At 35.1% G+C, this 19818-nt stretch overlaps 2 protein-coding genes across 3 annotated transcripts; both read right to left on the bottom strand.

The window, feature by feature from the left end:
- Positions 1 to 377: 377 nt before the first annotated feature.
- Positions 378 to 2940, bottom strand: LOC116166977. Its single transcript, XM_031482207.1, has 2 exons — positions 2631 to 2940; positions 378 to 2464 (listed from the first exon to the last, which is right to left on the bottom strand). The coding sequence occupies exon 2, from the start codon at positions 1544 to 1546 to the stop codon at positions 650 to 652; it is 897 nt and encodes a 298-aa protein (XP_031338067.1). The 5' UTR covers positions 1547 to 2464; positions 2631 to 2940; the 3' UTR covers positions 378 to 649.
- Positions 2941 to 5395: 2455 nt separating this feature from the next.
- On the bottom strand, positions 5396 to 18844 carry LOC116166717 (NADP-dependent malic enzyme-like). 2 transcript variants are annotated; one of them, XM_031481791.1, is made up of 8 exons: positions 18507 to 18844; positions 9911 to 10094; positions 9485 to 9825; positions 9259 to 9439; positions 6418 to 6955; positions 6224 to 6366; positions 5716 to 6010; positions 5396 to 5660 (listed from the first exon to the last, which is right to left on the bottom strand). In XM_031481791.1, exons 1-8 carry the CDS (start codon positions 18560 to 18562, stop codon positions 5500 to 5502), a joined length of 1899 nt encoding a protein of 632 aa, XP_031337651.1. In that variant the 5' UTR covers positions 18563 to 18844; the 3' UTR covers positions 5396 to 5499. The 2 variants fall into 2 exon arrangements, with proteins under 2 accessions (XP_031337651.1, XP_031337652.1); XM_031481792.1 differs by lacking the exon at positions 18507 to 18844 and having other exon boundaries at positions 9892 to 10030.
- Between the last annotated feature and the right edge of the window lie 974 nt (positions 18845 to 19818).

Below are 19818 nucleotides of genomic sequence, written 5' to 3'. Positions count from 1 at the left end.
TATTATTATTATTATTATTATTATTTATTTCCATGCTTCATTACAGGAATTTCCCAATTACAACGAAGCAGTTCACTTGCAAATATATACATTCACAAAACAGATAGACAGAAATAAAGAGAACTAAACCTAAATTATAAAATCGATACTAATAATTGTAATGGAAATCATAATACAGGTGATGGAACTTAAAAAATTGATTAATGACATTATTTAACGTAACTTATTTATAATTTATAGATGATACAATTGAAGGGGTGAGTGGATGAAGGAGTTATGTAGCCAAAGGTTCATTTTGAGATAATTGACTTTAAAGTATTATTGCTGGAACTTTTACATTAAATAGCTGTTGTCGGTTCAAAATAAGTAAATGTGTTGCTATAGTGGGCAAAATTTTTTCAAGAAGTAAAAAAAGTTAAAATACCTTTTTTTGAAAAATACAAAAAATATTTTTTCTACATACCTCCTTTTTCCAATTTTTTGTACAATATTTTATATTGAAAAAAGGAGTTATGTACCTACACTTATGCTTTTATGTTGACCTGTTGGAGCTATTAAGTGTGCTGTGGATAGGCGAGTATAAAAATAACTACAGTGTTGAAAATATTTTAGTTGTATATTGTTTTAAAAAAAACTTATTAACATTGCTTTAGTCATCGTTGCCACTTTCTCGGCGCTCGAATAAAATCTGCTCAAAAAACCACTTATGTTGATCTGGCACAAAGCACAGTTGTTCTTTTAGGTTCTCGATCTTTTCCTGAGATAGAGATCCGGTCTTCTCTAAATGCCTTGGGATGTAAAAGTCTCGAGGAAGAGTATCAATGGATGCTACACTTTTACGAATGTTAACTTTTAAGAAGGGGACACATAAGTCATAACTCTCTTTGTAGAGGTAAGATACAAATTCGTCCACATGAATCCATTTGATTCCATCTCTGAAATGGATTTTCTCTTTTAAGAGATTTTTTTTTCTGTTTAAAAGTTTCATTTTTTGTGGCAAATCTTCTGTGTTTCTGAAGTGGTTTTCCATGTTAATGACCAAATTTTTTTTGCTCGATGAAGCTATGACTTCCCGATACTCTTCAGGGGTGCAGATAGTTTGATGTTTCCGTAATCTCTTCTCTATTCGCCCAAACGCCCGGTCAGAATCTAAATAAGAATGACCAACCTCTGGGAATTTGTGGTCAATAGTTTTAAAATGATCTCTTTGAACAAGATATTGATATAGACAAATCATTAGAAAATTTTTATTCTGCCCGGCGCACGAGTCTGTCCAAATTATTAAATGGTCTTTCTCTTTGAGTGAAGCTTCAACTTCTGAAACTCTAAGGAGACAACTGAAAATCTCACTGCTTCCCCTGGAAGCTTGATCTTCTGTCCAAGTACAGAAAACTGTTTGGTCAATATTTTTCGCTACAATATGGATACCCAGGTTATAAAACCACATTTGGTGAAAGGTACTTCTTGTGAATGTTACAATTCCTTGAGTAGTGCGACTCTTCAGCAGGGAAACTAGATATATGACGGATGATGTAAGCTGCAACATTTTCAGTTGTTTTATTGGGTCTGTTGTTATGCTTGCCTCTTCTGTCTGGTGGGGGGGCAGCTAAGCCAGCCTTTATTTTTGATTGGAGTAAGTCAACTTTTTTGTTACTTATTTGATATAATGATACAAAAGCCCGTTTGCACACAATAGTTTGTTTGGCATTGTATGCGACAGTATATTTGTAAGAAGCGGTCTTGTGTTTCACTGCTCCAGTTCTCATCCGTTTTGGTTGGCTTAGTATAATACTCTTAAAAAGTAAACAGTTCTTAGCATTTATGTCTAATGCATAGAAAGATGTTAATATTGCTTCTCTTTCTACTATGGTAAATGCACTAGAACATTGTAGGCGGCAATTTTCAGGACACAAATTACTTGCTTCAACATTTTTAGCAGGTTTGGTCTCACCTTTGTAAGTTTTATAGGCCTGCCCTCTTTCTCTTAAAATGGCCGATCTGCGCTTCTTCCATTTATCAGGATTTCTCTGTCTTCTTCTAGTCACTTTTAATTTTGGGGAGAAGCATTTTTTTTTTATTTCACTGGAGACGAAGTCTGCTCTTCCTTACTTTGGTCAACAAGAGTTACATGATTTGTCTGACTTAGTGGTGTATGGTCGTCCTGTGACAACATCTGATCATTGTACTCACCCATCAGCTCAGAAGGATTCTCATCTTCCATTACTTTATGTCTTTTGGTTTTGGTGTTTTGAAATTTCTTTTTTCTCACTTCTGTTACATTTTCGTCATCTGAATCACTGACATCTTCTTCATTTGGTTGATATTCGTCACTTGACTCACCAAATAAATCACTACAGCCACTTTCATCGATGTCGTATTCCTCTCCATCATAGAGATTTTGCTTTGATGTAGAAGGTTGGACGTTCTTGAGGTCTATGTATATACCCTTCAAATGGCTTTGATCCTACAAAATAAAAATAACATTTAAAAAGGTGTCAAACTTCTGCCTGCATTGCAAAGAGTTCAGTTCACATCCAGCCTATGACTCCAAAATTCTACAAACCCTGCACTTTGCTCTTGTAGACTAACTTTAATTACCTATTTATTCAAATGAGAAGAAAAGTAAATACCTTGTTCCTGGAACACGTTGCCTTTGCTATCATCACCATTTATTGAAACTATTCTTTTTGGGTTAGAATCACTGTTTTCACTTTTTTCAATACTTTTGCTAGAATTAATCTCAACTGTTTCACTGCTAGTATCTCTGTTTAGAGCTAAGTTTATCATTAACCTTGTTCTGGAGGTCATTTATTGTAACTATTACATACCTCCAAATGCAAAACTTTGGCACAACTACACAATATAACCTTAAATAGACGACTGATTTGCAGCGGCTATATGGAGCATGAAAGAGGTATGTTACACAGCTGATTGTTTGTGCTAATGGATGAAAGAGGTATGTGTATCTTTATTTAACATACCTCGTTCATCCACCAGAAGTATACATCGTTGCGTTCACATACCTCCTTCATGACACTGCTATCTTCGTTAAAATTGGCTGAACAGGACAGGTGTCAGTGCGAAAAAATAGTTTAACACATACCCCCTTCATTCATTACAATAACTCATTTTTTGAAAAAATGTCACATACCGCCTTCATCCACTCACCCCTTCATAAATTTTAAGTCAATTAAACTTACTAAATTTGATTTACCTATGTCCAAATGTTTCAATTCCAACAACAAAATTAAGCCACTCGCCACTTACTACAAGACTTCGGTTCACGTTTGACAAATCTGAATATCTGAACATAGGGGATCACATTCCGGCGTTTTCGTTGTTATTTGTGCGCATGCGCACGTCCGATACTGACTTTTAACTTCATCATTTTATTGGATGTAGGCAAAAGGCACATAATTATTCTGTAGATGTAGGATGTTTTTCTTTGGAATAAATGACTGCAAGGAAAACTCTCATTATTCTACTTTAGCATTATTATTACATAATTTCGTATCCATTAAAAAACCAAATAAAGTCTCTTCACGTCGTTTTGCTGTGTTCACAATTACGTCAAGCTTTTATGACGTACAATGGAATTGTAGTTTTTAGTGACGCTATCAACGGATGACTCGAAAGACGACGTTACTAAACCGTCACCTGACGTCATGTGGTTGCTGGCGATCTTGTGATAACGAACTGTCGGAAGAGGGTGCTTACAAAACAAAAATGGATGAGATGCATCGGTCAGTGTCCAAACTTCAAATCCGAATAATTCGAAAACAGATTGTCAGGAGAAGGTATTAAAAGGAAAGGAAACCTAAGTTTGGACGAGACATATTTGTCGGTCCCGGAAAGCGGTACTCTAAAATGGAAAATGGTATATGTCTGTCGGTGGAGTTAAGACTTAAACAAGTAAAAAGGCTTTCGCCCTAAGGCGAGCAACTTCACCGCATTTTCCATGAATGAGCAGTACTTCCGCTTCCCAAAAGGCCATAGTTATGTGCGCTGTAGAACACAAAATCTTGTTTTTTGTTTAGTTATGCACATACATACATTCCGGTCATTTTTATTTATATAGATTGTTACACTACCATGTTTCGTATATCAACTTTCTCGTTGCTTCTTCTTTTTTTGTTACGCCCTTTCACCCATGAGCTTCACCGAATCCAAGTGGTTGTTAAATCGTCAATGTAACTTCAATTTGCGCATATGTTTATATGATTTTGCTCAATTCGTAAAGATGGATACAGTAGATTCTTGTATCTTCCTCACAAGGCAGATTACCGATTAGGCCTAATGAGATTGAATACACTGTATTTGAAATATTTACTGGTAAAAATAAGAAAATTCATTTTTAATCTTTATCATTAAATAGTGATTTTTTAAAATTATAGTAGAAGAGCTGCGAAGTATTTGAAGTTTTTAAATACTTTTAGAAGTATTTAGTATTTAAATACTTTTGGAAAATATTTAAATATATTTGGGAAGTATTTTAATACTTTTGTAGTATTTAAATACTAAAGGCGCCTCGTACGTAAAACTTCAGACTTGTCAGCGAAAACTCACTTCTCGTCCTTGGTAAACAATATATCGGGCGATCAAAAATGAGTTGCTGTCGAATCGCCTTTGGAAGTTCAAGATAAGTACGATTTCCCATGTAAACAAAAATTCCAAAGGTGACTCGAAAGCAAATCATTTTTGATAGCATTGTACTATTTTCTACAACTGTCAAAAAAAACAGTTATTTTCTGACGAATTTCGAAGCACGAAGTATACTAGATTTTTAAACGGTTGATTAATAGTAAGGTTGCTTTTGACTATTTAAATACTTTGCCAAGTAGTTAAGTACTTTTTAAAGTACATATTTGTATTTGATATTAGCTTAGGTATGTTTCTTCAAAAAGTATTAAATACTTTTGATTTTTGGAAAGTACTTAGTATTTAAATACTTTTAGAAAGTATTTTGCCCTGGTCTGTAGATATAGTAGCATGGAACAGAAGAATCCCACACATTTCCTCAGATTCAATACAAGCAACAATTAAGAACGAATTATATTGTGCAGATTACAGTAGACATAAATAATAGACTAAAATTTTCGTAACTGTGTCAAATACTTTCAAATTGTGATCAAGGGTTGCTTCATGATTATTTCCATACCTTTGCATCCAAATTTATTGATCTTTTCATGAGCGGAATTTGTTACTGAAAGGAAATATGGTTAGTATGGATACACGCATTAAAGGAAAGTTCTAGGTGGTACGACATTTTTACTAAACAGTCCTCCAATTCAATATATTGGACAAACTCAGAATTACCACCTTAATAAGGATAGGATGTTAGAAAAGGAGGAAAATATTTTAAGGAAAGGCTTGGACATGTATAGAAAAGTCCCACTTTACATATCGCTGATATTTACTTTTTATTATAGCTTTTGAAGCGAAACACATAAACATCAATCAACTTTGAAATATTTTACATTTTTTTTTAATACCCTGTTTCTACCTTTGTATTTCTTGAGCATCCAAAGGTTTTATTCTAATTTCCTGAGCTTTAGGCCAGCCATATGTAGGAGGCAAAGCTGCCTCGTAGTGATAGTTGAACAGCATAGACTCGATAAAGGCACGTTTCTGTTTCGGTTCCGGATAAACAGATGCAACACCTACACACAATTCATGTCTTAGAAATAATAAAGATCATTTGAAATTCAACTTTACCTGTCTGATAGCCATACTCGCATAACCTTGTTGCAATCTGCAAGGAAACTTCTTTAATGTCACTTAGATGAGGATAGACACTTCCTTCTTCAATAAGTTGCTCGGTAACATATGATGCTAATACTTGCGCCGCCAGAAGAAATACTTCCTCCTTGATGTGATGTATACCTGTAGTAATCACACCCAATGCGACACCAGGGAAAATGTAGGCATTATTCCCCTGACCAGTGTGATAAGTTTTTCCATTGTATTCCACAGGAGGGAAAGGTGAGCCACTTGCAAAAACGCAACGTCCCTGTAAATAATTAACAAAGTTTTAATTTTCTAATTGATATATATTTAACACTTTTAACCAACATATCAGGTTACGTTCGTCTCTGCTAGCATTCTTTGCCAATGAATTTAAAATAGTGATAGTAGGTATCTGTGAATTTATGTTCTCGCTTGATCAAGGTATACAAAAAACGCTAATATCAAAGACTGTGAAACATGGGCGATAAGAACATACGTCTGTATACTGGTACGCATCCTGTGCAGTACATTCAGCTTTTATAGTAGGATTACTTAGGGCAAAAATGATTGGACGCTCATTATATTCGGCCATAGATCGAAGAACTGCTGGAGTAAAAGCACCTGCTGCAGCAGATGCACCTACAAGATTAATAATAATTGTCAAGTGTTTGTTTCATTTAATGAACTTACCTATCAAAGCTGTCGGCTTAACAGACTGTACAATTTTGTGTAGATCCTTTTCAAGGGGCACATTTTTTGCATAAACTGTGGCGTTTATAGTCATCTCATCGACAGGCCTATCTTTGACTATTAATCCATTAATATCAATCATCCATATTTTATCCCTCGCTTCTTGCACAGACAACCCTTCTGCTTGAAGCGCACGTACTAGTAAGTTGGCTATGCCTACAGCGGCGCCACCAGCGCCCAAAAATAAGTACTTATTGTCCGTTACTTTCTTCTTTGTTACTTTTTGACATGCTAATAATCCAGCGACAATTACACTAGCTGTGCCTTGAATATCGTCATTGAAAGTGCAGTATACATCCCTATACTTTTCCAATAGACGAAACGCATTTGTACTGGCAAAGTCCTCAAATTGAATTAAAGTGTTTTGTCCATATCTTTGAATAACTGCATGCATAAACTCGTCAATAAAGTCGTCATATTCCTGACCAGTTACCCGTTTCTGACGTAAACCAATGTATGTCGGATCTTCTAGGAGTGTCTATAAGAATAAAATTAACATAGCAAAACTCATTTATGGGAGTACATAATTATAGTAACATTATTTCGAGGCAAGAACAAGAATTTTGATTCTGGTGATTCAAACAATTTCTGTACTTTGTTTCTACCTAATAGCAGCGGTTGAGCAAAAATTCACTATGGAATTGCAAACTGATGAAGATTTGGCGCCTAATTAAAACGAAACGCGGGTCGTGATAAATAAATTGAACAGAATGTATTGTTTGTGCAGTGTTTGCACGAAACTTTTGTCAGCATGAGGCAGGCCTGTACTCAGAATTGACCTCTAGGTGGGGCGAAGAAATCTTAAGTTGGGACAGTATGATAACGTATGCTTCATATTTTCCTGAATTAAACCAACTGCAATTTTCTGTTTTTAATTGGATTGAATTTAATTAATACTTGATAAACATTAACATTATCTGTTCTTCGTTCCTAATTAATGCCAAAGGCAAAGATAAATGATAAGACTGCAACGTTTGTATTCAAAATATCAATTGCAGAGCAATTTGTCACGACATTGGTAAAGGTACGCGGTAAGATAAAACAATGACAAAAGCGATTATCAACACCTGCAAATTTGCAATTTCCTGTACTTGATTGTGATAACATTTGCTTGGCAATTTTTCGATCTTAGATACAATGTAATAGTTCCAGCTAATCGACAGGTAGCCTTTTTAAATTTGAAAGTGATTTCATCCAGAACATGGTACCTTCTTACGATCACCCCAATGCTCATAACGTACAAAGCAAAATATATCCAAAAACTGCAACGCCAAAATCCAACTAATTCAAACTTACGTACCGCATTAATACATGGGTTTCGCATAGCGATATATAAAAATATATATAATTATTGAAACATATTCGCAATACCGAAAGAGGATACAGGCACCCCCTCATTTGCGTAAACACGCTTAGGTAATTAATTTAACAATTTTAGCAAAAGTCATACTTCTCAATACCATAGGTACCAACTACTCCTAAAACACTAAGAGCGCAGTCAATCAGTTACACAAACCAAGAGTACATTAAACAGAAGGTTACAGTAAAAGTGTCTAATAAAAATTTTCCTCTAGAAGACAATTTTTTTACCTTTTACAAGAGACGACTAAACAATCAGGGAACACTATTATATTTACCAATTTATTTTACAATTAAAGTAAATGTTCAAAATAAAAATATACTAAATAATAAAAATGTGACATTTGTTGCTTCATTTGACGTAGTCTTCACGGCGAGTAAGTGCGCGTCGGCCTTTATAATGAAGCCATCAAAATTCATTTTCTGTTATGACTGAACGAAATTTAGCAAACTGTACATTGCTAACAAGAGAACCCGATTTTCACATTATAAAGAGTCACATAAGAATAATCGATCTATTTCAGATTTTTTCGCAATAATACGTAATAACGCTAAATTAATTCATACATATGGACCACTCTGCGTATAATCACATGTAACAACTTTTAAATCAAAAACGCAGCCTGCTATAGTTACGCATCATTGTCAATATATGCATATTCGTCATCCATTTCCTTCATTATCAATGTCACAGAATGAGATTGTCAAGACCCTGAGAATGAATAGATTACCTCATACTAGTGTTCCATGGGGAAAGCAATTATTTCCTACCAAATCCACAAAATGAAAATGCGTTTACAGCTGTCCATTCCAAGTCACGCGGTTTATTTCATGAATGTCACTGGTTGGAATTCGTCTTAGATATTTAGTTTTCTATTATTTCTACACAATAGAAACTATACAAGCCTAATTTTACTAGTGAATGAAAATAAATGTTTTTCTCATTTCAACTTAATTACACAGCATATGTTCTTGTTTGCAACAATAATTTATAATTGCTATTTTATAATGGTCATGCTATCACTGTTACAATAACACGATTTTATCATAAATTTCCTGTATTACGTTGTGATACTTATGTTTATATTTATTCATCGCAATTGTAATTTGATTAGATAAGTATACAGTTTTTTGATATCTATAATTTCCAGGCAATGGAAAAAAATCAGAAGGGGCATCCACAAAAATGTAAATGACACTCATTTCTGCTAGTGTTGAAGAAACAAATTTTAGCACTTATTTCGATGGTAGCTCACAGACTAAACTTTTCCAGTCTACCTAGTTTATTTCGAAAAAGTGCTGTCGTGCTTCTTTTAGTAGGTACCAATAACATATTTACACCTTGTATATTACTGTTTTTATTTTGCACACAATGCAATCTTCATTAAACAGTAATGTGTTAGAAGCGTATTAACAACTTACATTATTGTTCGTACCAACATCTAATAGAATTGGAAGACATTGGTGTGGCTTTACACCAGCAAGCGCAGTGTATAATGCTAGCTTCCCGACTGGTATACCCATTCCATTCGCTCCCAAATCTCCAAGGCCTAAAATACGTTCACCATCCGTCACAACAATCGCTCTAACATCATTTTCTGGCCTACCATGAAACTTGATTACATCACAATTATAATGGAATACTTACCAATTTTTGAGTATGTGATAGGAATGGTGACGATCGTTAATTGTTATAAAAAGTCCCCTGGGCCGCCTATAAATCACTCCAAACTTTTGGCATGCCAATCCGACTGTGGGAGTGTAGACAATTGGCATGAGCTGCTGTACGTTTTCGCTTAGTAGACGATAAAATAACTTTTCGTTACGATCATGCAATTCTGTTAAGTACAAGTATTTATTAAGGTCCTCCTTATATCTTTCCACCGCGATTTTACATAGTTCGACCTGTTGCTCCATGGTTTTATAGCAAGGTGGTTGCAGGCCATGTATACCTAAAGCTTGTCTTTCTTCTAATGTAAAAGCTAGCCCCTGAAATGAGAGGTAGAGGTAGCTGATAAAACATTCGGAGAGACAAAACATTTCCACATTTATTACCTAATATAAAAAGTGATACCTTGTTAAGGCGTGGATCTCGCAAAAAGTCAAAACCGCACAGCTTTCCGGGGCATATGACATCACTGCCAATTCCGTGTAATTTACAAACGACTAGATTTCCTTTAATACTATTTAGTAGCAATTTTGAAGTTTGTGTTATCGTATTCCGAAATTGTAAGGGCGAGCGGCTCGCATATCCATTCCTATAACAAAAAATGGATTAGACTTTTAAATGTCGACAGTTAAAATTTTTTTAATAAATTATGAGATATCATAATTATTTACTGAGAAATGGCATGTAAATAAATATAGTTGATAGAGGAAAACCCTGTTTAGGTATTTATTTGAAGTCTTGTAAGAAAAAAAACTAGATATAAGATATAATAGTAACTCAATGTTATGAATGTTATGAATTATGATACTGATTTCACACTTGTCAATGAAACAATCAATATGATATGGGCATATCTGAACAGTTTTCCAATTGCGAGCACGAATATGACGGTTTCTAAAAATGTACGACTTTCCCTTGTAAAAGGGACTAAAATAATGATTGAATATGTTATAAAAACGCGGAGGACTTAAGTTATCGGTTTAGCGAAAACAGTATTCGAACATAACCGGTACTATTGAATAAGTAATTATTCAATGCTGGCACAACAGAATATCGAAGGATTGTCAGTGTTACTAACCATTTCTTTGAAACGAATTTGATTTTAATCTTTCTATTGCTTTAGGATACGAAGTATATAAAGTTTAGAATCACAAAGTAGGTATCTTGAAGAAACATGGTTAATTACAAATTGGTTTTGTTGTATGCTTAAGAGGGTAATGAATCTGGACACATCTGGACACTGGACAACTCTTTCCATAAATAACAGTTTTGAACAGTGTGGTAATATACACGGGGTTACTAAACATTCATGTAACGTTTTAACCTCTCCCCAACGAAATTTTTGCATAAATAACAATGTTGCCATCTTTTAATCAAAATGAATCACATTCTCGTTTGTGGCATAATCGTTATTAGTTATTTACCTATGTTATAAAAGTGATAAAAAGATTATTTTAGGAATTACCTAATTAACTTACGAGATTTGCAGAGAATTAAGGTAATCTCTAATAACCCACGTATGCCATACAACAATACAACGGTTTATCCAATAGCCCGAAGTTTTCCCAGAGTAATTAATGGTCTATTTACACATATCAGTCCCATTTGTCGCCTTTAATTTAAATCGATGTATTCAAATACCTACATCCGGCGCCGTCACCGATTTTACGATAGTCAAATTAGAGAAAATATGCGCAATTCAAGAGCTACTATTATTACCATGCGTTAAAGCAAACCAGAAAATTCTAAATACCTACCTACTTCCGAATATATACCATAAAAACCGAAATATGACCATTTCGTCATTTTTCTCTGATGATATTTGAACAGATACAAAAAGAACACTTTCTCATTGCCACTTTTTGAGCTCTACAAGACACCGTTGAGAGATGCTCAATACAGCGTTTTTTGTAGTTTTTTAAAATTGGCTTTTCTGAAATACATTTGAGAACAGCTGAAATTCAATTAACTAATCTCAAATACTTTGGAAATATTCTGAAATTGCCTAATCTGAAATAGGTACAGTTGACGTATTCTGAACTACATCTGGAAAAGGTGTAGTAGAAATAAAACTAAACACATGTAAATGAATTTTTTTTATATTACGATTTGTAGTTATATTTATGTTTACAACTTACTATAAATTTTAATTTATAGGTTTTCAACGTATCATTAGTAGTTTCACATCAAGGACAAACATATTCAGAAGAAAGATAAATGCAGTTTCCCAATTTCGTCGAGAAACTCTTGCAAAAAGTTTCGAGAATTGCCAATCTTTTATAAAGATACTACTTTTACTATGGCCCGTATGAATAAAAGTAAAGCAAACGCTTATACTTGCAATTCAAAGTAATTACTCGTAAGTGCTCCTTCGCACTGGGCGACTTAGCAGCGCTGCTAAGCAGGACAGGACGCAGTGCAGCGCTGCTAAACAAACCAGTATAAAGGGGCACTTACGAGTATTTATTTTGAATTTTGCAAGTATAAGCATTTGCTTACTTTTATCATAATTTTGTGCTATTATACCGTTACAAAAAAATAACTAAAGGTGGTCGCACACTTATCCGTTCCTTTGTCACGTTACGCACCGATAAAAAAACGTTCAACATAAAAAGGAATGGAATTTAAGAGCACGCCGCAAATGGAAGAGATGTACACTTATTACTTTCGATTTATACAATTGCCGCAAGAGGTGCGAAATTAAATAATATAACTCTTAATATAATGATAATGTATAAATTAGTATTGCTCGCGCTACTTCTGCTTATCATTGATAGATGTCTCTTGAAACCAAACCTTCCTTTTTCGAATACACTATTCAAAAACCTTCTACTCATTCGCAAAAAACCTATTTGTATGCTAAAAATTTAGGTGATATTCTACTTTTTCGTCACCTATCTGACCTATCGGCATAAACCGCAGCAGTGCGGCTCTTAAAGCTATCTGCGCAGATTACCACGTTCCGTCACGTCACGGCTGTCGACGTGACAGAACGGACAAATGTGCCACAACCTTAAAGATTGCCGCACACTTATCCGGGCCGTTCCCTTCCGTCACGGATAAAGGGTGACGCTCACTAGAGCGAAGCCGATTTTATTTAAAACATCGTTTTAAATGAGAGTGCGCACACTTGTCGGAAGCGGAAATTATAACCACATCTTCCTCATCAGAGGACACAATTGCTAAATGAAGATTAGAATAACAGATGACAGAGTGCTGTTTCGCGTCGCTACGGTGAAGCGCGCCCTATGTGCGTATAGGCACGGAAATGCGCTCCGCTGCACTTCGCTCTAGTGAGCGGCATCCTTTAATATGCGTTAGCACGAACCGTCGACGTGACAGAACGAAAAGGATAAATGTGCGGCAACCTTAAGGCGAATAACTAGGACATTTGAAGAGTTTTAAACCGTTTTAAACCATCCAAGGGGCATTTCGGGATTTTATTACGCCTTTCTTGAATTGAAGGCTGAATTTGTCATTCTCGGGCTGTACGCCATTTTACAGAGTTTTAGCTATTTAAACAACATCCTAGTATAGTCTTCAAGGTCCTTTCCATAGACATACAGGGTGTTTACGGTCTTCTCTGTATCCTTTTAAGGGGCAGCAGTACAACTTTTACAATAAACGATTAATATGTGTACAAATCTAGCAATCTACTACCTAATCAGCATTGTCCACTTAAATTATTTTTTCCTAAGGTATTTTGGCGTTTGTCGACTCCTTTTAAGCTGTACTGCCGCCCCTTAAAAGGATACAGTGAAGACAGTAAACACCCTGTATAGACCATTTACAAAGCTTTAATCCTCTACAAATTTCTGGTCGGAAGACTTTCTAACACTATCGAAAAGGAAATCAGAGCCATGACCTTGAGAAATCCCGGGACAGTGACTTTGGTAAATCCCGGGAGGTAAATTTCAGCTCCATGACCTGGGAAATCCCGGTGCAATAGCCTTAGAAAATGCCAGCCCATAACCTTGAGAAATTCCGGGGCAATGACCTTGGGAAATCCCAGTGTCACTTCTTGCGGAAAAGCTCCTTGTGATGTCACCGAATCCAAGATGGCGCATGGTGACCGCGTTCTACTGACGGATGAACGGAGAAAGTGGCCATAATAGCGCCTTCCAACACAGTTGGAAACTGCGCTAAAAAGAAATACATTGTTGTGAGACCTAACCTTCACTTCTGGGAATCCCACGATTTACCTCTAGCTAGCTCAGTTGTAATTAAAAAAAAACCAAATTTTTACACGCATCTCAAGGTCCAGCTGGATTCTGCCACCCTACAGCATTCCAACAATGACATGAATAGGTGGCTTAACCAAATCCTTAAATTCCAATACGAAACTTTACCCCCAGATTTAATAAACTTGAAACAAAGTAAGAGACGCCGACAATTACCTCTCTTTGACTCTAATAAACAAAACCTGGATTGCAATGACTGGTTTAATTTCAGACAAAAAATTGCGTAAATTTCTGTTTTACAAATTGTTACAATTTTAAACAGATAAATGACACACAAAAAAAAACAAATTACTCAAACATTACAAAAAAACAAGACAAAACAAACCACTAACTACTACTTACTTTAAAATTAGTCCGAGTAACGTACTCCGATACAAAGAGGTATCCGTACACAATCACGCAAACCAAACACTCAAACACCGACGTCTTCTCTCTTCGGGGGTTTCCGCAAAATAAAAAAAAAAACAGGACGGCGACAAACTTCTTAAACTTTTCAAAAAAATTCTTCTTAAACGGCAAACAAAAATTCTAATTAAACCTGGATCCACTACGCAAGAAACTTCCACAAAATTCAAAAATAACGTAACCGAAGAAGCGCCGGTTGGCTTTGTAACGACTAAAAAGCCCCGCTCTCTTCAAAAATTTTCTATTTAAGCCAAAAGCCCTTCTCCTTTCTTCAACATCCCGCCCGCCAATCACGCGAAGCGTCAATTTTTCAACTTCTTGCTAAACGGCACGTACGCCCGGCAATTCTGCGAAGACAACCTTATCTCTACTTCGCGCTATACCTCGTTAACGGCAAATAAAATTTAAAAAGAAATTTACCTCGAAAAAAATTCTAGGAATAAAATAAAAAAAGAACACTTCTAAGAAATTGAACCAAAACTATAACATGAAATTTACGCAATCCTGTGTCTCAAATTATTAATAACCCCCCCGGTTAATTAATTGAACTAAACAAAATTGTCACATCCAGACGCTCTATAATTTCTTTCAAGTTACAACTAAAACAAAATAACACAACAACATTTACATACCTACTTATCGTTCTTGCTGTTCCGCTAAAAGAGCTACTTCCTCGACAATGTTGTCCATTTTACTAAAACTCAGCTACTGGTTTGCCTTTAAAAAAACTTCTGATCGCGCGGATTGAACACCCCAGTGTGCGACCTCACGCTCGCCACCGCAACCGCAAAGGTTTTCGCGTGCCTTTATATAGTCTAAGACTTTTCTGGCCTTTCTAGAGAACACCTATCACGTTCCGGATGCCTTCGTAAGTTTTAACATTCAGGCTTTCCAGAGCCTTCATAGTCTTTAAAGAGTTCTCTAGGCTTTTTTAGATCTTTCTAACTCTTTTTCTTTGACCGTTTTGACTGTTTCCAAAGTTTATATCGGTTAAGGGACGTGCCTCTTAAAAGCGCTAGCTTTGCATAAGAGTATTCGCAAAGCAAAAATGAATCGTCTAGCTCTACATCTAGACGAGACACATCTATTGGTTAGGTCGAAACGAGTAGATATCTCTAAATCAAAGTGTCGGAAGAGGGTATTCATAAAGGGCATGTGGAACGTCTGGACGAAACACATCTATAGATTATGTTAAAACTTTCAGTGCAAATAAGGGTGAGGCACAATGACGAGCGATTTTGAAAGGGCTGTAAAACAAGAGCACTTAGTCAAACAAAAAAAGTTTATTAAATCATTTTAAAGTACATAAGAAAGCATTTTACAAAATAACAATACATAAATTCATTTTTGGAAATAACTCCAAGACGTCGCACAGCGATTCCTGCAGGACTTTAAACTTCCCCGTCAAATTGCGCATCGTTGTGTGGAATTAGAGTCTTCTTTCTTAACGTTGAAGATGTCTCCTCAAAGTTCAAACCCCGCCTTTTCATCGCACATGCAGAAGGCACCGGTCGAGTCCGATCAATGTTGAAGTAGTTACAACACTACGCGCTAGTTGGTATAAACTGATAAACCGCTTTATTACGTTACTAGTGTCACTCCGAAAAATTTGATCATTCTATCTTATTTACATTATGAATCAATTAGATGACATTGCTGTTGTATAGAAATTTAGTTATTTGTGCATACCGGGTGATCCAAAATAACTTCAGACAGTTTGAGTTTGACACATCAAGTGTCACTTTAAATGTCAAAATAATAAACGCCATCCATTGGCGTCGTTTTTATGTGAATTTTTATTTTCTTATCTTCGTACTGCGATCAAGGTGTTCTTTTCAAAGGTCTTTGCACATGCAACATTTTGTAAAGGGATCATGTAACCGTACTTTTAGGCTTAATGGCTTTAGGCTGTATTTGTTATTATTGTTATTACTAATCGCACAATACGTGGCACAACATTTTGCACGACGATTTCGGAATGTTTTCATACAGCTTCGAAGCTTCGATGTTCATTTATGAAAATAGGTTGATAGTCCGAACTGCAACTGAAATTAACTTTATGGTGATGGTTTAATTAGCATGACTATCCCTCGGGCAACGTTAAAATAAATATTTGAATACATGCACCGTAGCGTGTTTGATAAATTAATTTTTTTAAATTAATTAATTGCGATTATTGTTTAGTGATCAATTAAAGTGATCCACCCCTGGTTTAAAATAAATGATTTTTGGTATGTTACCAACTTTATAAATGTTTAGTTTTGCGGAAAATTCAAACTGTCCGCACTACTTTTGGATTACCTCGTACAGCAATTTGTACGGACATTCCGTGGTCAAATTTTGCTTTTAGCTTAAATTGAATTATTGATTCTTATTAAGTATTATTTTATTTACGGTTTTGGTATACGAGTTACCCTAGTTTTACACGTTATACATTGCTATACGGTAATCAATATTTTGTGCCGCGCTATTCACTATCTCTCTTGTTTGTTTGTGTTTTATTTTCGACGGCTCTTTAATATAACGTTTGATTACATATTGGTTTTCGATACAATCGAATTGTAATTACTACATTTGTTTGATAGTCATTAAACATACTCCTTACACTTATACAATTTATAACATTTCACATACTAGCGCGAATAATCACTTGATATTTCACTATCGGCATTGACGTTAGATAGAAGTACCCGCAGCACAATTTGATGTTGCCTATATAGGTCAAGTCGGCCTTTCTCGAACGTTCCCGAACGCTCTCGAATATTCTAGAACAAACACGTCATATTTCCCGGAAAGAATGTGTCACATCCGCTTTCGTTTGATGACTCATTTTTCATGGCGCCTCGATGTCTATCGGGGGTTCTATAGATTCGCTACAGTATTGTGACAATTTATACTCCTATATTTTTGGAGCAGACGGACGGACACGACGACGTAGTCGAATCACAAAAACGGAGCCGGGAAAGTAAAAACTCACGAGATAAAATTAAATAGGTTTTGTATCTCGTTTTGTATCTTTACTTTTAATACTCGTTCTTTTTTAAATCACAGAAAAATTGAAAATATCAATGATACACTAATCACAATTAACTCGAAAATTAAACTTCAGAATTAACATAGCAGTGCTTCTACTGTGATATCTGTATATCTCCACACCTATGATGACATATTCTGACGACCTTTTTGTACCTATAATATACCTATCATGGCTACCATACGCATAAAGTTTTACCAAATATGACGTAATAGATAATAATAAACAATTTATCTACTTAGGAAATGCTTTAAACTAAACCGACCACAGGCTGAACATGAATTAAAATAAGAAAGTGAAATATGAAAACTTGGTAAAAATACCAACACCAAATTTGATTATTTTAATTTTGTGTGGTCGTACTGTATATCAAAAGTTTGGTGTTGTGCTTTGTACGTTGTGTCTACACGAGCATGATTGAAGGTTGTGAATTTTTGAATTCTGTTTTGTACAACTGTTCAAGAAATTTGGTACAATATCCTAGCCTTGGTCTAATTTGCTTACACTATTAGTATCTTATGTAAATATTTAAAAATATGTATCTAAAGAACCAGTTTTCGCATACCCGGAAAACCTAACTACTAAAAAATATAGGTAGATATTAACAAGTTTTTTTTATAACAAAATATTAAACAAAACTTTATGCAAGGATACATGCCAATAGGCAATACAAATCTATTTCCGTGAAGACCGCACCTACCTACACAAATTGTAAATTTAACAAATTGTGTATATAGAATTAACTTAAACAATTAATTAACGAAAAGGATATTCAGTTTCATACTTAAAATGCGTTATAATTTGTAACGGCCTTGACTTTTTCAAATGTGGGAATTAAATCTATAGCCGAAAATGTGAAATTCTCAAAAGCAAGCAGAAGTAAAAACACCACTTCAAATCAAAGATACACGATAAGATAGTAATTATATCTTAATGGATATTAGGTAAATACCTAGAATTATATAAAAGCTTCCGAATATTAAACGAAAAAATTTAAAATTAAAAATCTATAATTGTACGCGAAACTCAAAAGGACAAATCCATCAATATTTCAGAATGAAAAAATATCAATGCGCAATTAATCATGGAAATCTCAATTCCGGAAGCCTGCATAAGAATAGCAAGGCAACAACCAACCACGCGAAGGATTAGCAACAACTTATTATTGATCAAGGTGTTCGCGTACTATTTTAGGTTACTGAAATTTGGCACAATAAACCTGTTTATATTGTACAAATGACACATTTTGGCTGTTTAAGTGCAACTATCTTTATTACGTAATCTAAATAGCGGAAAGTATTAAAATGGCACGACTACTTACAGAAGGTAGATGGGTAAAGTTGTAAACATTTTTTGACCGCCCGACAGCTGATTCATATTCCCTTTCACACCACGAAAATACTTGCGACTGCGCCAATTTCAATGTCCGTTATTGTAGGAGGATGTGTAGATTGTGAATTTTGAACAAAATTTCTTCTGACTGAGCAAACGCCGAATAGTGTATGAAAGTCACGCGTTAATTTTTAAAATATAATTCGTTATTGTCATTATGACATGAACGTGTGTTCAAGTCATTTATGTAACGTTTATCAAGCCGCAACTGCTTTGTAAAAAGCAGAGCAGTAGGTTTACGTTACGTAAGCAGATGCGCGTCGTCGTCATTAACCTGTAATGTTCACGTAACCGAATTAAAACGGCCAAACTAAACATTACCATAGAGTAATTTACCTACTCTATGACATTACGTAATTCGCATTATGACATGGGTCATTTACCTTTTGCAAAATAGGCAATCAAACTAACGCCAGCAGATAGTGTAGTCTACAACAGGGGTTGTCAAGGCAGTCACCGTTTTTTTAGCGCTTTATGTTGTCGAGTCTACCTATATATTCATAGGCCTATATATCATAAGATACATTTCGACCCGTAAAGTTGAACCGTTTCCAAGATCCCACCATTTCTGAAAAAATCCACCTCTTTTTCAAGGGGATGAAAAATCTATTAATTTTTTTCATCGTACAGAGGTGCGCGGAGTAGCAAAATTTTCGTAACGACTTGCATTTTAATAATCAAAAAACGAGTCAAAAATAAAAAATATGCCAATAGAAAAATTTTAAGAAAAGCGGCAAAAACTGAGGGAACAGTTTTAAGATATACCGTTTTTGACATAGTGGGTAAATAGCTTTTTTTGCAACTGAATTAACGTATTGGATTCGCGCTAGTAAAAAGTTTTTGAAATCTGTCTCCTCTCTCTTCTTTAATGTTGCTAAAATATTTCCTTTTGTTTCCTAGTGCCCAACTGCCTTAATTAAAACATTTTTGTTATTTCTTTTTTCTGCATTTTTACCGAAATAAAAGCAATTCGAAGTAAAATCTAATTCTTTTGCTTCCTGAACAATTTGTTTTTGTTCACTAACTCTTCTTCCTACCTGTTTTACAGCTGATGGGATTAAGCTGGGCCTGTTGATCGTTAATTTACAGGAATTATGAATAAAATCCTCACGAAGTTTATTCCAGGTTTTACATCTCTTTGGTCGGTAAAACTAACCTTCTTATTGCAGATTTTGCAAGTTTATCAACAGGCCCAACGCAATTGCATCGGCTATAATAAAACAGGCAGGAAGAAGAGTCAG

The sequence above is a fragment of the Photinus pyralis genome, unplaced genomic scaffold (assembly GCF_008802855.1).
Source record: "Photinus pyralis isolate 1611_PpyrPB1 unplaced genomic scaffold, Ppyr1.3 Ppyr1.4_LG3b, whole genome shotgun sequence".
Classification (NCBI taxonomy): Eukaryota; Metazoa; Arthropoda; class Insecta; order Coleoptera; family Lampyridae; genus Photinus; species Photinus pyralis.
This window is presented reverse-complemented; position numbering and strand designations above follow the sequence as displayed.

Bases quoted from the DNA above. Each gene is read 5' to 3' on its own strand.
- LOC116166977 (XM_031482207.1), bottom strand. From the start codon at position 1,546: ATGTTGCAGCTTACATCATCCGTCATATATCTAGTTTCCCTGCTGAAG.
- LOC116166717 (XM_031481791.1), bottom strand. From the start codon at position 18,562: ATGAATCAGCTGTCGGGCGGTCAAAAAATGTTTACAACTTTACCCATC. The intron at 10,095-18,506 runs GTAAGTAGTCGT...TTTTTGTTATAG, and splicing joins ACTTTACCCATCTACCTTCT to GAATGGATATGCGAGCCGCT. The intron at 9,826-9,910 runs GTATCACTTTTT...CTCTCATTTCAG, and splicing joins GAGATCCACGCCTTAACAAG to GGGCTAGCTTTTACATTAGA.